General features: G+C 35.2%; 1 protein-coding gene across 3 annotated transcripts; it reads right to left on the minus strand.

The window, feature by feature from the left end:
• Positions 1-2475: 2475 nt before the first annotated feature.
• LOC583757 lies at positions 2476-13984 on the minus strand. Of its 3 annotated transcripts, XM_011685947.2 has the most exons (11): positions 13892-13984; positions 12391-12451; positions 11577-11755; positions 10494-10628; positions 9896-10053; positions 9220-9364; positions 7715-7836; positions 7066-7187; positions 3789-4133; positions 3181-3233; positions 2476-3015 (listed from the first exon to the last, which is right to left on the minus strand). In XM_011685947.2, exons 1-11 carry the CDS (start codon positions 13961-13963, stop codon positions 2962-2964), a joined length of 1446 nt encoding a protein of 481 aa, XP_011684249.2. In that variant the 5' UTR covers positions 13964-13984; the 3' UTR covers positions 2476-2961. The 3 variants fall into 3 exon arrangements, with proteins under 3 accessions (XP_011684249.2, XP_011684250.2, XP_788744.4); XM_011685948.2 differs by having other exon boundaries at positions 2476-3233; positions 9896-10050; XM_783651.5 differs by having other exon boundaries at positions 2476-3233.
• Positions 13985-18119: the final 4135 nt, after the last annotated feature.

The following is an 18119-nucleotide window of genomic DNA, read 5'->3' on the forward strand; positions in this document are numbered from 1 at the left end:
CTTTTGAATATCAAAATATTAAAATAATATCAACATTGTAATATCTTTGAAATATAATGAGCTATAAGAAAACAAAAAATGGCTCACACAAAACACATACCATGGAAGTATGGATCACAATTTTATTCTCATCAGTTATTTACCAATCATTGTTTGTACAATAAATAAATTGAATACCATATAGTCTTGTATTTATATACACACGAAGAAGTTGACATTTGCTCTGCATGTAAACTCATCAACCTAAATCTTGTGACAACATATGGGGCCTCTTTCTTCACACCCAAGTAGATGAAATTTCTGCAGAATGACTTAATAATGATCATGATATCAAAATTTGGTCATGAACAAAGGGATTGAATCACATTTTCAAATTTGAATAGTACAGATGTAGGTCTTAACAGATCACACAAGTTTTGGAATATTATTATTAATAATGAGGACTGAATATGCCAAGTAAAAAAAGTAAAGAGTTTCTCGTCCTGACTTCTTTTTAAAGGAGAAGGCAGCGCTTTACTAATTAGAGCAATTATTTTACTAAAATTCTTCTATTTTCAGTGATTTTCTTGAAAACCTGGGGCTAGAACCCAAACCTACTAATATTCAAATTACACTCAATAATGCATGAGGGTCCAGACCAAAAGAGACATATCAAATCCTATAAGACAGCAAACTGCATCCTAATGTGATAAAACCAACTGACATAAAATTAAAGAAACTTTAAAATGTCTTGATTTACAAGGGAATTTAGTCATATGATTATATTAACAGAGCATTTCATAAATATCTCATAATAATAATAATAGTGGGTTCTTGTATAGCGCTCATGTCTGTCCGACTTGACACTCCTGGCGCTCCCGATTATTACCCTCATGTAAATAATTAAATTAAATCTTTCAAAAAAAATTGATTGCATGTAATTGCATTTCACAAAAAAAAGATATTGGTTGTCTATTAAGTGCCCAGGGACCTTTCTACCCATTGACATTTAATGGAAACCACATAGGTTCCATTCATTTACAAATTACATACATGTATATGTTTATCAATACACTATCAATACACAAGCTACTTCTTCAGCACACGTACATAATTTGCAGATTCTAATTGCATTTCATAAGATATTACCCTCTATCCTACTACACCTATTGCATAGAGCATGATTATACACATAAAAAACAAGAATACAAATAAACTGATTTGTCTGCACCAAGTTTAGAATAATGACAGATTATCACAAAACACATATTAATACACTACAGTGGAACCTAAGTTTTATAACGACGTCCTTGGGACCATGGAAACTACCGTTATATCAGGAATCTTGTTACATAAGGGTAAAAAAACAAGAGTATGAAAAGCTTGGACCAGCAAAATCACCTTTTTATAACAGATACCTTGTTATAACAGATACCTTGTTATATCAGAGCGCTTTATAATGAGGTTTCACTGTATAATATTAGTCTGCAAGCACAGACCTTAATTTGACACTTTATCAAAAAAATCATTGTGCCTTGAGAGAAGCCTAGCCCAGCTACCTACTGGTTGTGTCCTGTGTCAGGAGCAGCTACAGTGCATGGCCTATGGTAGTCTTTTAGTGCAGACTCACTTTTACGACTGATCAGGGTTTGTGCTTGCAGACTAGTATAATATTGCTATCTACGTATATACACGTACAGTATATCCTCACTTTCAGGTTACTATACTAGAAGAAATCATGAAGAAGAAAAAGTGAGACTGCCCATAGAGTGAGAGTACGAAGAGACAGGACAAATGCGGCTGCGTCGCCTATATGCCTCCGCCCTAAATTCAGTATAGGACATGGATGGAATTATTATAGCAATAACGAGAAAGCGGGACGGACAGACGGACATACGAACGGACAACCCAAAACATAATGCCTCTGTTACCACATTTGGTGGGCGCAGGCATAATTAGTAAACAATGCTGACTTTATCCCAGTATTCAAACCACTTTCATTAATTAACAGCATTATGACCTGCATCTACCACATCCTGGTGTATATATGCTTTATCATAATTTCAAACAGGACACAATTTTTAATTTGATAATGCTCTTTTGAAACTGCATTACGAAATCAAATCACTTTCAATGATTGATATCAAATCATTCAAACAGCAAACCGGTAATTGGTTCACAATCTGATATCTAATGCTTATATTTACTCCAAAGTCAGATTTGAACAGTAAATAATGCCATTACAGTGTATGTGTAATATTGTGACTAATACAGCTATGTTGAAAAACCTTGAATTAAAAATACTCAAACAATATCCAAACAGCATTGTCATCATTGGTTCACAAAAAATCTTCTTTTTTTTAAAATCACCACAGAGCACAGTAAAACAATGTCAGTATGCAGAGAATTTGCAACTTGATAAAGATATGATAAAAATTGCATACCGTATATCAAAATCACTTTAAAAAAAAAAAAATTCAAACAGCATGGTGATTATTGATTCACAACATTTTCTTCAACCAAAAGAAAGAAGGACACAGTAAAATGATGTCAGTATGGAAGGAATTTGCAATTTGCAACAATATTCACATCGCTCACACAGAATATTACTATTCATTTTACAACTAAAAATCTCAAGGTTCTCTCTCGTCCAAAGTCGGAATTTACCAGAAAAATAATCCTAGTGCAGCGAGAGATATTGCTTTATAGAAACTGCTCAATTTAAAATCACCTTCAACAATATTCATGTGATTAAAACAGCATACTAATTACTCGTAGTAGTTCACAATGAATCATTTTTCTCAATATTTTTATGACCCCCAAGTCTGAATTGACAGCATTTATGTAACAGTTGGATATTTCATATCAAACTAAGCAGCTACATTATGCCTTCCTACTCCTGATAAAGTCTCTCTTGCAAACTCAGCTCGGCAGAGTCAAGGTTCAAAGTTCAAAGTTCAAATCCACATCCGAATGTCTCTCTCACATGAAATCAAGGTCAAGGTTTCCAGAGTCCAGTGAGATGGTGCTTCCAAACTCTTTGCCCTTGTGACTCACATCTAGGTCAGACAGGTCTCTCTTGCAAACTTAGCACGGCAGAGTCAAGGTTCAAAGTTCAAAGTTCAAATCCACATCTGAATGTCTCTCTCACATGAAATCAAGGTCAAGGTTTCCAGAGTCCAGTGAGATGGTGCTTCCAAACTCTTCACCCTTGTGACTCACATCTAGGTCAGACAGGTAAAGGCTGAGGTCATCTGTACGGTGCAGGAAAAGAGAAAGAAAAGATAATGTATTATCTTGGAAGAATGCTGGGTTTTCAACTGCTTCACTAAATAACAAGTCAATTTTTCAGACATATATATGGAGAACTTAAAAAGCTAATTGCATCAGCAAATGAGCAAACGCTACAAATTACAGGCACGTAAAAAATAATAGTCACATCTCATATTCTATGCTAAAAAGAAGACAGATGGTTTTGATAAACTAATATATAACACACACAAAGCGCTACTAAACTGGTAAACATTCATCTATACCCCGGATCACAAGAACATTTTTAAAATATTTTTTTAAATGTCAGTGTTATAAAATTCTTTGTCTTATGAGAGGTATTTGGTGAATTTCAATGACTAGTCCAGGACAATTACCCCATTTAAAATTATTACCAATTAATAAAGTGTCCCTTAGACAATTTAGGGAGGAGATACTATACGGACTAGTTATTCGTCCAAGTAGTAACAATTTGTGAAGTTCAGAAAGATTTAATCTGGATATACTACGACTCAGTAGCTCTTAATTACAACCCTCACCTTGGAAATCATCGACATCCTCATCGTCTTCATCATCATCATCAACCACCAACTGGTTTCCTCCTCCACCCTGCATGCTCCGTCTCCTCTTCTCCTCATCATCCTCCTCCTCCTCCCCATGACTGATGCTGAGAGGCAGAGAGATCTCAGAGCTGCTCAGGTCATCGATGCTCGTGCTACTTCCGTCGCTGTTCCCTATTTTGGTCCCTATTTTGGCCCCCCTTGTCATCTTCTTCTTTCTGTCCTGGTAATGATGATGTCCCGATCGTTGCCATGGCGACGATGCAGCTATCGGCCCCTTGGATGAGGACACAGAGGAAGGATAGGACCTGTGTCGTCTGCTACCTAAAAAAATCAAAAGCAATGTGTAGATATTAGTACTTTGTATTCATTCCATTTATACTAGAAACTAGCAGGACCCGTGGAAAATCCACGGGATTCTAGGGGAGGGGGCCAAATAGATAGATAGATAGAGGCCTATGTGCTATCCAAAAAAAATTAAGATTATCTTTATATAGAGAATTTTTATAATATATGCTGTTTGACCATGAATGGCGCATCGTAAAACAAACTATGTCAGATAGGATCTCGATAATTACGATTTATTTGCATTATTATTGTTGTGATTTCAATGTAGTTTCATGAAAAGACTACATAATTATGCAGAGGCTTGGATTATGATTATGTTGGCATTGTTCACAAAATGTGTATAATTATTTTCAAAGTAAAGATTTTACGCGAAAAATCTGACGGTTTGTGCACAAATTTACTCGACTGTGTGTGGGACTGTGAGCGTAGAATCCAGTGAAAGATTTTTTTTTTTCGGGGACTCGATCTATATCAAATATTGGGAAAATGTTTGGGGGCTACTTTTTTTTATATTTCGGGGGCTCATTTTTCTTGGGCTAATTTTTCATTAATTCATTTAAAGATGCAGTTTGTTTAGTTTAGTAGCGTAGTGTTACGTAAAAAAAGGCGTACTTTCTGCGTCAAGTTTCTACGCCGAAAGTACGTGAATTTTGTTAAACATATTAAATTGTTTGCGTCTATCTTGCGTACTTTTTTGCGTCCCTCAGGGTATAGTAACGTAGGCCAGCGTACTCTCAGCTCAGCGTAGTTGGTACGCAACTCTACTATGGACCCCACGCCAATTAGTGATCGACCTGCCAGTGTCACAAATAAGGCATTAAAAATATGCTCATCTGACCGTAATTAAAACGCTAAAACCCCTGAGCTTTCGGGGGTTTAGCCCTTTGTACCCGTGGACACCACGCCTGCACTCAAATCGCTTTGAGTTACCTGACCCCCCCCCCCCCCCCATACTTTAAAAATTGATTTGATGCAAGAACTGTATCATACTAAAAGTATTATCATGTTTTTAAACGACCATGACGACCGTCTGATTTTCTTGTGAAAAATGATTATCGAAATTCAGTATACAACTATACATGGCCAGAATAATCACAATCTAAGCCCAGGTTTCATACATCTATTCACGAAACTATATTGAAATCGGAGCAATAATAGCAATTTCAAAGTGTTGTTTAGACTCTCCTCACACCCACGGACAGACCTGGCTACTCCATGCTCACACACTCAGCTCCGACAGCTAGCACCGCCGACAGCGGCGCTCAGCTGCCGTGGCAATACACTGTGGACTCAAGGCAGTTTGCAACTGAACTGTCACGTGAAGGCGTACTATCACAGATCTATTTGCGCTATTCTTGATGTGATTTCGATGTAGTTTTCATGAAAAGACCAATAAAACAGAAGCTTGGACTATGATTATGTTGGCATAGATCACAGAATTTGTATAATTATTTTCAGAGTAAAGATTTTACGTGAAAAGAGGTCCATGGTTTGCGCCAGTTGTCGCAATCGCCTCGATCGAATCGACTGTGGTGTGTGCATGTGTGTGACCTGAGAGCGTGTAATACACGTACACTGTGGGCGCCTGGCCTACAAAGCATATCCTATAGAAAGACGCATAGCACGGGTAAGCTCAACCCGTTGAGGATACATATTGGCTACATCCCCTCACCCGGGTGAGTCGTCTGTTGATGTGTATTTCTCTTACATGCTACAAAGCGAACCCTATAGCAAGAGGTCTTACTCGGGATACGCCGCAGCTTTTTCAATGAGACTTGCTACACCCGTTGACGCGAGTGGATTCTCGTCCATCGTGTGTCTCTTCGTCTCTCTTTGATAATTAGACAGAGGGCGGGTGCACGCCTTGCCGACTCGCTCTCGCGGGTTCGTCGCCTCCTCGCAATCCACGACGCCCGCCGTGCTCTCGTCCGCCCGTCCTCCCCGGCACCCCGAAACCGCGTTTAACGGCATGGACGTCGATCGCGGGGTCGAGGTGGCACGCGGGTTACGGGAGACAGGCCTCGTGGAATTGTGCCGCCGTCCCCGCGCCACGGCGGAGGGGGGCGGGGTCGGGGAAAGACGTTTTTGAGGAACCGTTTTGTACCCGTTTGGACCCCCCGCGGCGATTAGTGGTATTAGTAATATAGATGTTAGCCCTTAAAACACTTCTGCTTTCAAGAAATTTGAATAATCATTTCAAATAGCGCCTAAGGCCATTCCATGGTAGCTGCGACCATGAAAATCTCAGAATATGTAGTTCTGATATATAATTTTAAAACGGGAATAGCTGATCAATCGAGTGTAGTCAAGAAACATTGTTTTAAAGCTAAAGTAATATCAGTCTTGAGAGGGAGCTATACAACATAAAGAGTTTATTATTTACAATTTCATCACTTTAGACTCGATTTCAACCGTGACAATGATCATTGAATATTGTAAAATCGCATATGCATCCAATATTTTCATTTGAACCAATTTCATGACCCCATACCAAAACTTTGTATTACCTTTGAAGTCTTTTCCTGGTGATGAAACTTATTTTATCTACATTTAGTGAAAACAGATTGTAATCTTCTTATGGGGTAAGAGCTATAATTAGACCCCTTTGTTGCTATCATTATTAAAGATAGAATTGGATTTTACTATTATCAATAATGAAGTATCATAGATGGTATTATAAAGTAATTCTTTTCAAGTAGTTTATCGAATAGTAAAATATAAGTTAAGTAATACTTATATTGCTCTATCATCAGTAAAAGTAGGAGACATATATTTTCATTCCATATGCTCATATCACCATGTTTTCAATTGTATACCACATAAAGTGCATACAATTATATAATATAATGCACTTTATAAATGCAGCTTCACCACTATATTAACAATGTGAACACAAGTTAAAACATACTGATGCTGGAAGATACAGTGGTGGCGGAGACAGTAGAGGGCGCTGATCCATTGCTGGAGCGGGACACTTGAGAAGCACTTTCAAGCCTGCTGAATGAAGCTAGTAGCTTACTCATCTCCATCCTAGAACAAAGCAAAGGCAATAAGGAAAATAACCAATGCATATTTTACTCTAATTTCACCAATCAAACTTAAATCATGCTTGTACACATTATATTCAATTCCATTTTTCTCATCTCATTTTGTTATTTTATACTTGCATTGCATTTTACCTGCACTGTGAAAGCATGTACAATTCAGTCTATGACTGCCATTCATGTCTTTAATACACCTTGATTGAATTGAATTGAAAATTTATGTCACAAATTTTATATCGCAATTTCCCAGGCACAATTCTATTTCATATTTTATCTTTGTATTTGTGAATTAAATAAATTTAATTGAACTTGCAAATAGCCATCTTTTGCTGAAAGAGATAATGCATAATAAAGTTTATCTTCTGAAAAAATAAAAAACGCATATGCTCAATTCAACAACAAAACAAAGCGTTGAATAATATAAAGACTTCAAACCCAAACATTCCCAAGAGATCATTCTGACTTAATCCATTCATAAATTTTAGAAGAGTAAGTAAGCAGAGTAAATCTTACTTAAGATCTGTGATGTCTTTCTGGTCGCTGTAGAGCCTGGAAGGGGGTTGATGAGAGCTTGACGATAACCCAAGGTGATGGGATAGCACCAGCTGTTGGTCTGACTGTACCTTTCCAAGCTTCTAGGGGTTAAAGATAGGAAAAGAGAAAAATAGGAGTGCTAATGTAATAATAATAATAGTTCGTTCTTATATAGCGCTTTACAGGACCGAAGGCCCTCTCAAAGCGCTTTACAGATATATATTACCCCAGTCATCAAATTCAGGCTTACCCGCACACAATGTATGCACATTCTCCACTTCCTGGGGAGCATCCTACCGGGTTCCCATTTAACACCTGGGTGGAGAGTGGCAAATGTAGATCGATGTCTTGCCAAAGGACATTAGTGCCACGGCGGGACCTGAAACATTATCATGCCTTCCAACCATTCACAGCAAAAATTAGGAATCTTGCAAGGCCAAATTAGGAATAAAGTCTCTTTTGTATACTTTTTACGCAGAAGCTTTCAGAAAGAGAGAGAGAGGTATCTAGGGTTCACAATAGTAGTTTGAGGGCCCAAAAATAGGAAGCATTCCTCCAAAATAGGAATGGTTGGCAGCTGTGCATTATGCATCAACCTATGTTTGTTATTGTTCAAAAAGACAGTATAAATTTTATTTTTCAAATTTTCGCCTCCTTCTATTATGCAACGTATACCGTACTTGTTCAAAAACATAAGTTACCCATACTCAATATCTAAAGGAAATAAATATAAATCAATCAATTATATCCCTTAAAAAAACATTACAGGAAAACCATATTTCGATGTAGCCTGTCATAATTACTTAGACATTATGTTATCAACAAATGTTTTTTAATCCAATTCATGATTTCATGATTGGAAAAGTCCTTGAACTTCCTGAATTGGTGTACGTAAGATCAGCTACATTACATAGCATTACACATAGTGCACTGCTGGACACATGAAAACACATTCATATGAATATGACAAATATTTACCACCACCACCACAACAACATTGGCAAATCTTAAACTATTTCACTACTACACCCCTGTAATATAATCTTCAATATCATCTTGAGATCTTGAGATCCAAAAGGGCAATAACTTGTGTGAAAGCACAAGAGTTGATGCCCTTTTGGCTCAAAACAAACGAAAATGGACACAACATTAACATCAAGACTTGAGTTTTTTAAAATAAAATAGTAATAATAATGATAGGCATTTCTCTAGCGCCATTGATCTAGAGATTCTATTCCGAGGCGCATTAATTATTACTCCCGCTTTAGCCTAGCTGCCATTGCAGCGCTCCAGCTTTTCAAGGAATTAATTCCTGCCAGGTACCCTTTTACCTCACCTGGGTCGAGTGTGACAAATGAAGATTAATGCATTGCCAAAGGACATTAGTGCTCTGTCGGGATCGAACCACGATCTTTGAATTTCAAATCAAGTGCTTAAACCACTCGACTACGATACATAGGTATGATGAGGTCAATATGATTTACCCTATCTAGCCTGTCCATTTTCCGGCCCATCTCTTTCCCTTCCATCAGCTGACCGGTAACGTCCATCTCTTGCTTGACCAGTCTTGTTCTCAGTGTCTCTATCTCATGATGGAGGGCGTTGTATTCTCCCTGCAGCATTCGCTTCCTACAACAAAGAATATGATTGACCAATCGTTTAACATGAGAAAATTTGAAAATTTGAAAATTTGACCTCTGTTTTACACTGAGTTTCGTGTACTGACACAGAGGTAAAAATAAATTACATATAAATAAAATGGAAAATTAACTGAATGAAATTTAATGTCAACTTAAGCAATGTAAATTTCAAAATGCAGTAGCTGTATCTTCAGTACAATATGTTATACACTTATTCATTACAAAAGAAAAAGTTAGTATAAATGCAAAGTACTACAGCTTTATGGTCAGTTTTTAAAAAAATTGTTAAATCTTCATTATCTCAAAAATTTACCGGTAAACTCTCTCTTTACAAGTAAATTTTTTTTTTTCTTTCTTCATTCTAACTGATTAGTTTTAAAAACTCCTTTTCAACAGATGAAAGTATATATAACTCATGAAAGTCCATTCCAGCATTCTGTTGGGGTCATATCTGACACACACAAATGCTCAAGCCTATTATTATTTCTAAATGCTTATTTTTGTTTAAATATATCCTTACGCTTCATGGAGATCTCTGGCAAGCATTGCAAGAGCGCCCTCACTGTTGTACGCATCGTTGCTTCCACCGTTTGTCATCTGTCTTGTGACTCGCTCATGGAGTTCATCTAAACGATTCCTTACATCTCTCTGCCAACCTTCAATCTGCTGTTCCGTCTGCTTTGAAGTTTCAATCAAGAAGAAATGTCAATTAAGGTTGGAAAATCTCTTTAATTATACACAAGAGATTTTGAGTAATCAATTTATTAAAAGTTTTGATAAGTTATTAATGTACAGTAAGATGAGCTGAAATCCATAATAATAATACATTCTTTTTTATGAGCATATATATCACATTATGATACATACTATCTTTGTTCAATATATAACATTATATTCACCTCCAAATTCAGAATTTGTAAGTTCATATATTTTGATGTATTGAACGCCGGAACATGCAGTACTTGTAAAAGTCTGGTTTTGTTCTTGTTATAGCGTTATGCACAGTTAAATATATTTGTCTAGAAAATGTTTAATATAAATTTACAATATTTATTATTATTAATATTATTATAGTTATGACAAATAAGGAAAAACTAATTTTAAAAAAAGAAGCTTACATTATGTTGCCCCCTGTTTTCAGTCAGTCTTGTGGTTAGGGTGTTGACCTGGTGCTCTAGGTCATGAACCTTGACCTCATTCTTCCTCCTGTCCCTCTCCAGATCCTGGACCTGGTGTGCAAGCTGCTCTATCACCTACAATGTAAAATGGTAATAAGAACATATAAATAGAAGTCAAAATGATTCCTGATGAACTGATTTTGGATATTAAGCATATTAATGCCAAATGAATACTGTACCAACCCACCTGTATATATATATAGTTGTACTTGTTCAACTCTTGTTTATAGGTAATATTACCTCTGTGACCTTTCAACTGATTATCCTAAAATGTAACCATATCAATCATTAAATTATGGTAATGCAAATTTAAATTAAGTTTGAGCATGATAATCCATGAGATATTATTATGATGAGACTTTCAAAACAACCCTAGATAATACTTTAGTCACATCACTAACCTGACTCCTAACTGACCAATTCTTAGATATTGGAGGCAATGTAATCCAATGGTAACATGAATTAACCTAGCAAGTGGACAATATTTGAATTGGAATTGAATTCACATTTATTTCTTTCTCAATTAAAATTACATTGATACAAAAGATACAAAATTATTCATGAACAAATTTAGAAATGAAATGGGGAACTAACGCCCTTAGGCCATGTACAAGCATAGTTCCTAAAGCATTCATAGCATAATGTAAAGCAAAGATAAGCAAAACCAAAATTTTGATTAGGCTCTAACCCATAGTCTTATAGACAACAACGTTCTGAAGTAAAAATATCCCTGAGAAATTATGTAAACCATCAAAAAAATAATAAGTATTTAATAAAGATTATATGGTAGGGGTTCTTCTTTGTTATTTTCCCCCCTTCCCATGACCCACTAACATCAAAAGTTAGTGAGTAGCTCTTTGTTATTAAAGCTTATTAAAATAAAATAAAAATAAATCAAGCAATTTGATGAAAGAATTAATATTGATATTTGGCAACATAAAACTATGTTCATTGTCAAAACTAATGATGCCTGAAGACAGTTTTATGATTTAAATGTTCAAATTCAGTCCTACATGTATCTACCTTATTCTGTCTCTCCACTTTCTCTGAGAGAAGTGCTACCAGCCCAGTAGAGGGTGCACTGTGTCGGTACAACTCGTAACTTGGGGAGGTACTCGTCATTATGGCCGAAACTGGACGCTCTTTGTTGTTGTTTTTCAGCCTGATCTTTGGAACGCCATTGCTTAAGTGCTCTGTTGGCTCTGAGAAAGAAAGACACAAACATAACAAGAGCTATTTGACTACCGGTAAGCGCAGTACACTATTATGCCTCTGCTGTTTGTGCAATTATCACATCCGCACATTTGACCAGAAGCTTGTTACCATTGCTGTGAAATTTATAACAATGAACATACACTGACAACTCCTGTTTTTCTCTCCGAACAAACACTGTTCTCTTTTCAAATCAAAATGTCCTTGTAATTCAACAAATAAGCTTCCTAGATGGAAGCATCGATAGACAACCTGAAGTCTAAATGCTTTCAGCATATTTTTTAATTATTGCTATCATTATCCAAAAATCTAATCAGATCATCTTCCTAAAGTGAAGCTGTGATGCCTTCTGCAAATAACTGTGAATCTCCCACTGAACTTGTTGTTGTCCAAGAACATATCAAGTATAATATTCCATAATTTACAATCGTTTTGACTGTTGTTGGACATTGAGCATGTTAATGCCTCAATGAATACTGTTCCACCTGTATATAATTGTACTTGTTCAACTTTTGTTTTCAGGTAATATCATCTCTGTTACCTTTCCACAGCTCATCCCAAAAATCCAATCATATCAACCATTGCATTATGGTAAAACAATTTCAATTTAAAAAATGTCAATTACCTGGAGGAGAATCTATGAGAGTGCTGTCTATGGGCTTGTACCTTGCTGGATCAAGGCGATTCTATTTGATATATTAGGATGAAAGAAAAGATTATTTAAAAATCATGAACAGAATAAAAGGTAACTGTAACATGTATTTTTTTTAAAGGTACATGATACTACATAATAATAATAACCTAGAATTATATAGTGAATTTCATCTTCAGAGAAAATATCAATGCGCTTTACAGTAATAATTAAAACATCAAAATTACAGATAAATGATGAACTAAAGAAATATCAAAATAAGAACAGAAATATTCATAACACTTATCAACATCAATTATAGAGAAATTAAAGCAAATTATGACAAAGTGCAGTAACCTAGTTTAAATTATGATGAAATACAATAATGCAATTTAAATGAGATCAGAAATCATAAGGCTGTTAAAGTATCATCTATTTCCAGGCAACAACAAACAAATCATTAGTCTGAGAGCCTGTCCCAAAATACTGGTAGTCACCCATTTAAGCCATAAGATATGACCCCTCAAAGTTACTCAAATTATCTATTCGTTAACAAAAAGGTTGTTAGCCTGACAGTAGTTGTTGGGTTTAGCCACAAGAGACCCCTGAAACAAAGTCAGATCGATTTGGGTAGTTTTACAATCAGGGTACACATTTTAAATGATTACTTTATGAGCCTTTTACCTCCAAAAAATCAATGCACTCTTATATGAAATTGTACATGCATAGTTAATCATTTAACTTTTTTGTTAAATTTTGAAGGTTTTGTTGCCCCTACGGAGATCTAAAAACAATAATTATCGGCAAGGTTTTGTTGCCCCTACGGAGATCTAAAAACAATAATTATCGGCAAGGTTTTGTTGCCCCTACGGAGATCTAAAAACAAAATTTGTCGGCAAGGTTTTGTTGCCCCTACGGAGATCTAAAAACAAAATTTGTCGGCAAGACTTTGTTGCCCTTATGCCTGGCGATCTAAAAACAATGATTATCGGCAAGGTTTTGTTGCCCCTACGGAGATCTAAAAACAATAATTATCGACAAGGGTTTGTTGCCCCTATGGAGATCTAAAAACAATAATTATCGGCGAGACTTTGTTGCCCCTACGGAGATCTAAAAAGAATAACTATCAGCAAGGTTTTGTTGCCCCTGCGGAGATCTAATAACATAGATCTATGTCTTCATCGAAATAACTGAATGCTTGAAGCCTTGAGAATTTACACACTTGTAAAAATATGCGTATTTTCAAAACGGTTAAACGAAACCGCCCTTATACTTTTAACGGTTTAACGCTTAGCACAAAAACCGTAATAACTCAGGCTTAATTTGAATCGTTTTCCTATGGCTATGTGGGTTCTGGAGCTCCGATCGACCGCTTTGGCGTCGGCATCGGCGCTCCCTGGCCCTGGGGTTACCGGTAATGCACAACATAATAATCACGTCGTCACAAAACACACATCATCACATCGCACTCGGAAATCAATAATGTTACATTTACCCTCATTCGGCTTAGATTATCTTCTGTTTCTCTCATGGTATTAGTAAAATTGCGTTCCCAGTCACGAGACATGATCTCATCTAGATATATTCTCCTGAAGAAGTGTAAAATTCATCAATTTCTGAGCTCCCTAAATTACTGTTTCGAAAGAACTCAACTTGACAACAAGATGCGGTGGTATGGAATGCCAAATATCAATCAATTAGGCCTAACGTATATTATTGTGAATGTTTGAATAAAAAGACACTGCCGAGAAAATAATATCGGTCCAGATTATCAAAAATCAATGTTTTATGTGATATTAAATGTATTTGTCCCTTTCATTTAAAGATAAATAATCATAACATGACAACAGCTTATCAAGCGGCATGACATAACTTGCTCTGAACTGTAATGTCGTGATTTGATAAAATAACTAAATAAAAACATGACAAAAACGAATAAATACATGAATGAATAAAAATGAATAGATACATAGTCGCTGGAACCAGGGGGCAGAGAGGAGAGATTCTCAATACTTCAGTTAAGGGGGTGAGCATTTATAGTTGCCCCCACCAGCCCCGGAAATGTTTTAATAATAATCTAGTGCCCTACCAAAGAAAGGGGGCGGGGCTAGCTCCCCAAATGATTTTTTAGAGTTTCAAAATTCATGGAGCAACTATAACCTCACATAGTGACATGCTTGAATATCATATTTGGGGCCTGAAAATCATATATATATATATATATATATATAGTCGAGCAGCAATATAACTAGTAGGTGCCCACATATACAGGTTTATAAACTATGTTTTTTCTTTATATCTAAGCTAGTGAATTTTGATGATCAAAATAAAAATTTAGATCAAAGTGTCATTTTTTCTAGCAGGATGATTCTTGTCATGGGGTTGCCTGAAAATCCTCAGACAGCCAATTGTTATGATGATGTAATATTTTTAATACAATTATTTTTTTCCTCACTCACTTTGCTCTCAGCACCCCACTCTCTCTCTTTCTCTCTCTCTTTCCCTCTCTCTCTTTCTCACTGGCTCCGTGCTCAAGACATTAATTACAAAATATCATTTGTTTTATGGAACATTATTCAGTGAATACCTATCATAAAATAGAACACAAACAAAGAAAATAGCATTTTAAAGATGTTTATATATATACATATACATATATACACACCGGACGTTCTGATTTCTTTCTAATTTCATAATACATAAAATGACATTTAGAATAAAGTACAATATTTCATCACAATTAGTTAGATTTTCCATTGATATCCACTGCCTTTAACATATTAATCTGACACACACATTTATAAACAAAAATGAAATTAGTTTGATACATATAACTCCATACAAAACAGTTAATATTTCACACTTTTATATTAGGTTTGTATTAGGTATGTTTCACATAGAAATCATAACATGTACATCAGTTAAAAATAACAGATATCACTATAAACATTGCTGGAGGGGAATTACTCTTTACTGGCCGTCAAACATGATGTTATTCAATACTCTAATTAGAAATTAGAAATACAAAAATAATAAAAATAACTCTTCAGTGAAATGATTGTAATGTTTCATTTAAAGTGTACCAATCACCCAGCATGTTTGCTCCTGGTGTACAACATTTAAGGAGTTCCATGCTATAGATTGAAATGGGTTATATAAATAAATATTGCAAAATTATTTACTTTACTTGTATCAAAGAGAACTGTTGCTGAGCTAGCGCCATGAGCGTCCCTGGACGGTGTGTGCGCTCTATAGGTTTACACTATTATTATTATTATTATTAATGTTATTCTTTATTTTCTTCAGACTCCAACCATTTACCTATATAATACCAGGAAAAGTTTTTGAGGTTGATTTTGTACATTCTAGTTATACACAATTTTTTTCCTCCAGGTGATTAGTACACTTTAAAGTAACCTTTACACTTAAAGATGAAGTTGAGTTCTGGTCATGCGATTGCATTGTGAAAGAAACGGTGTGGAACCGACCAGAAAAGGTTGATCATCTAGCATATAAGAATTTGTGTGTATTGCAAGGTTCTGGAATCATCAAAATGATAAGAAATGTGGCCAAGTCTTGGTAAAGTTACAAACACTTGCACAGAAAGATGTATATGGGACTACACGAACACGTGGCGTAAAAAGCCGGCCCCCGATTTTTACGATGTTACATGTATATTTAGAATATGAAGGCATTTGAAGAGCCAAGCTTTTCAGGGAACATGTCTTAACTGATGTTCTTCCACACTTGCATAATAAGAATGAGTAATGCTCACAAATTATTTTTCACCTCTTCCCAGAACTCAACCTTCTCTTTAAACTTTGGGAAGCATTGCAAAGGAAATGAACAGATAAATAGCCTAACATGAAGACGGATGTACATGAATTACACGAGAAAAGTGGCTGCAAATAAAAGATAGAATTTCATCAGGAAGATTTATTCAAGTGACGTTGAGCAAATGAAATTGATAGATAATGAGAATTGAAGATAATGAAAGACAAGCAAATTGTTGGAAGAAGTGAAATTTCTGCTGACAAATGTTATAATTGTTAAAACCGTCAACTAAGATAATTAAGTTAGTGCTAAAATATCAAAATACTATGATCTATTCATATTTTGACTTTTTTTTTGTTAATGGTAAATGATCTAAATAGCAATAATCATATCATTTGACAAACAAATTCTTACAAAATCTACTGATTCATCCTTTGCTATAACCCAACAAGGGCTGTACAAAGATATATCAATGCAGCTATCAGTTTTGACAGAAACAGGAAAAATTGGTAAGAATACAATTGACTATTCTTAAACTTAATAAAAGTTGTTGTATTCCATTAAAAAATAATTTCAGACTTTGACATTGAAAGACATGTTTGATGGAAGGAACTCTGAAAGCAGCCATAAAATGGACAAATATATTAAAATAAACATTTCATTTAAAAACATCTCACTCACCAGATCCTTATCAGATGATTGGTCAGGTGCAGTTACATGTGATTCATTTACTGAGAGTATCCCAAAATGTTATTGAATGAACAATTTTTTAATTTCTTTTCGGAACACTTCCTTGCAAGAAGCTATACACAGTAACTCTACAAGAAAAAAATTATAGTTTTGACAAATGTAACAAAATATTTACATTCAACACAAAGATGCTTTTATCACTATCCATTTGGCAAGTTGAAATTTACCCTTTTAAATTAGTTAACTCTACTACGCAGATATTTTTTCAAAATATAAAACTCTACTTTAACATCAAGTCAAACTACCTTGAGCCCTATAGAGATTAACTCCATTCAAAATAAATTTTATTATTTACAACTTTGTAACTGGTCCAATGTAATGGCTTTAGTGAGGTATATTTGCATTAAAATCATGTTTAATTATGATCTTCCCAAACAAGATTCAATATTTCAAGAACTGCTCCCTATATATATCACAAAGCAAAGCATATATCTCTCTCTTCTTTTTAAAACTTTGTTCATGCTGCTTTTTGATGATTGTCAAAATTAGATCAATACAAATGTAGGTAATTATTAAAACAATTGTTCTCTTTTTATTAATGTTGAAAAGTTTGATCTAATTTATTACTTAGAATTTGCAAAGCAATTTCAACTGTCAATGAATTTGTAATAAAGATATACGCCCAAACTTGTGGACTTCAATACAACAGCTGTACAATGCATACACAGCAATTCTGTGTTGAAAAGGTGTTTTTCTTCATTCGTGAGTAAATCGTGATTCATAATTACAACAATTCATTGTGAATCACATTTGAAAGCTTTGCATGTCTGAAAAAAGGGGGAGGGTGTAGTGGTTGAAAGCAGTTCCTTCCAGCCCCCCCCCCCCTTCTGTGCAGTGACAGTGACACTATAAAATTTTGAACCCAGGAACATCGTTATCAAAAGAGATACCAAGTTATCGCTCATAAATCATCCATATATTCATGTATGAGAATTCAGCATTATGTACAAAAGTTACAAGCAAAAAGCTACACTAAAGGTTAAATATTCATCAAGGCTTTAGTTGACACCCCCCCCCCCCCCCCCACAAAAAAAATAAATAAATAAATAAATTCAAGATGGTCTCCTGGGCCCATATTCAATTCAAAACTTAAGTAAAAAATGTAAGCTTTTTACTTAGTATTTGGCTTAGATAAACTTAAGGGTATTTATCTCTTGCATATTACGGCAACGTTTCTTTTCTGAGCATTTCAATATAAT

The sequence above is a fragment of the Strongylocentrotus purpuratus genome, unplaced genomic scaffold, assembly GCF_000002235.5.
Source record: "Strongylocentrotus purpuratus isolate Spur 01 unplaced genomic scaffold, Spur_5.0 spur5_scaffold_3, whole genome shotgun sequence".
In the NCBI taxonomy this organism is placed as follows: domain Eukaryota; kingdom Metazoa; phylum Echinodermata; class Echinoidea; order Camarodonta; family Strongylocentrotidae; genus Strongylocentrotus; species Strongylocentrotus purpuratus.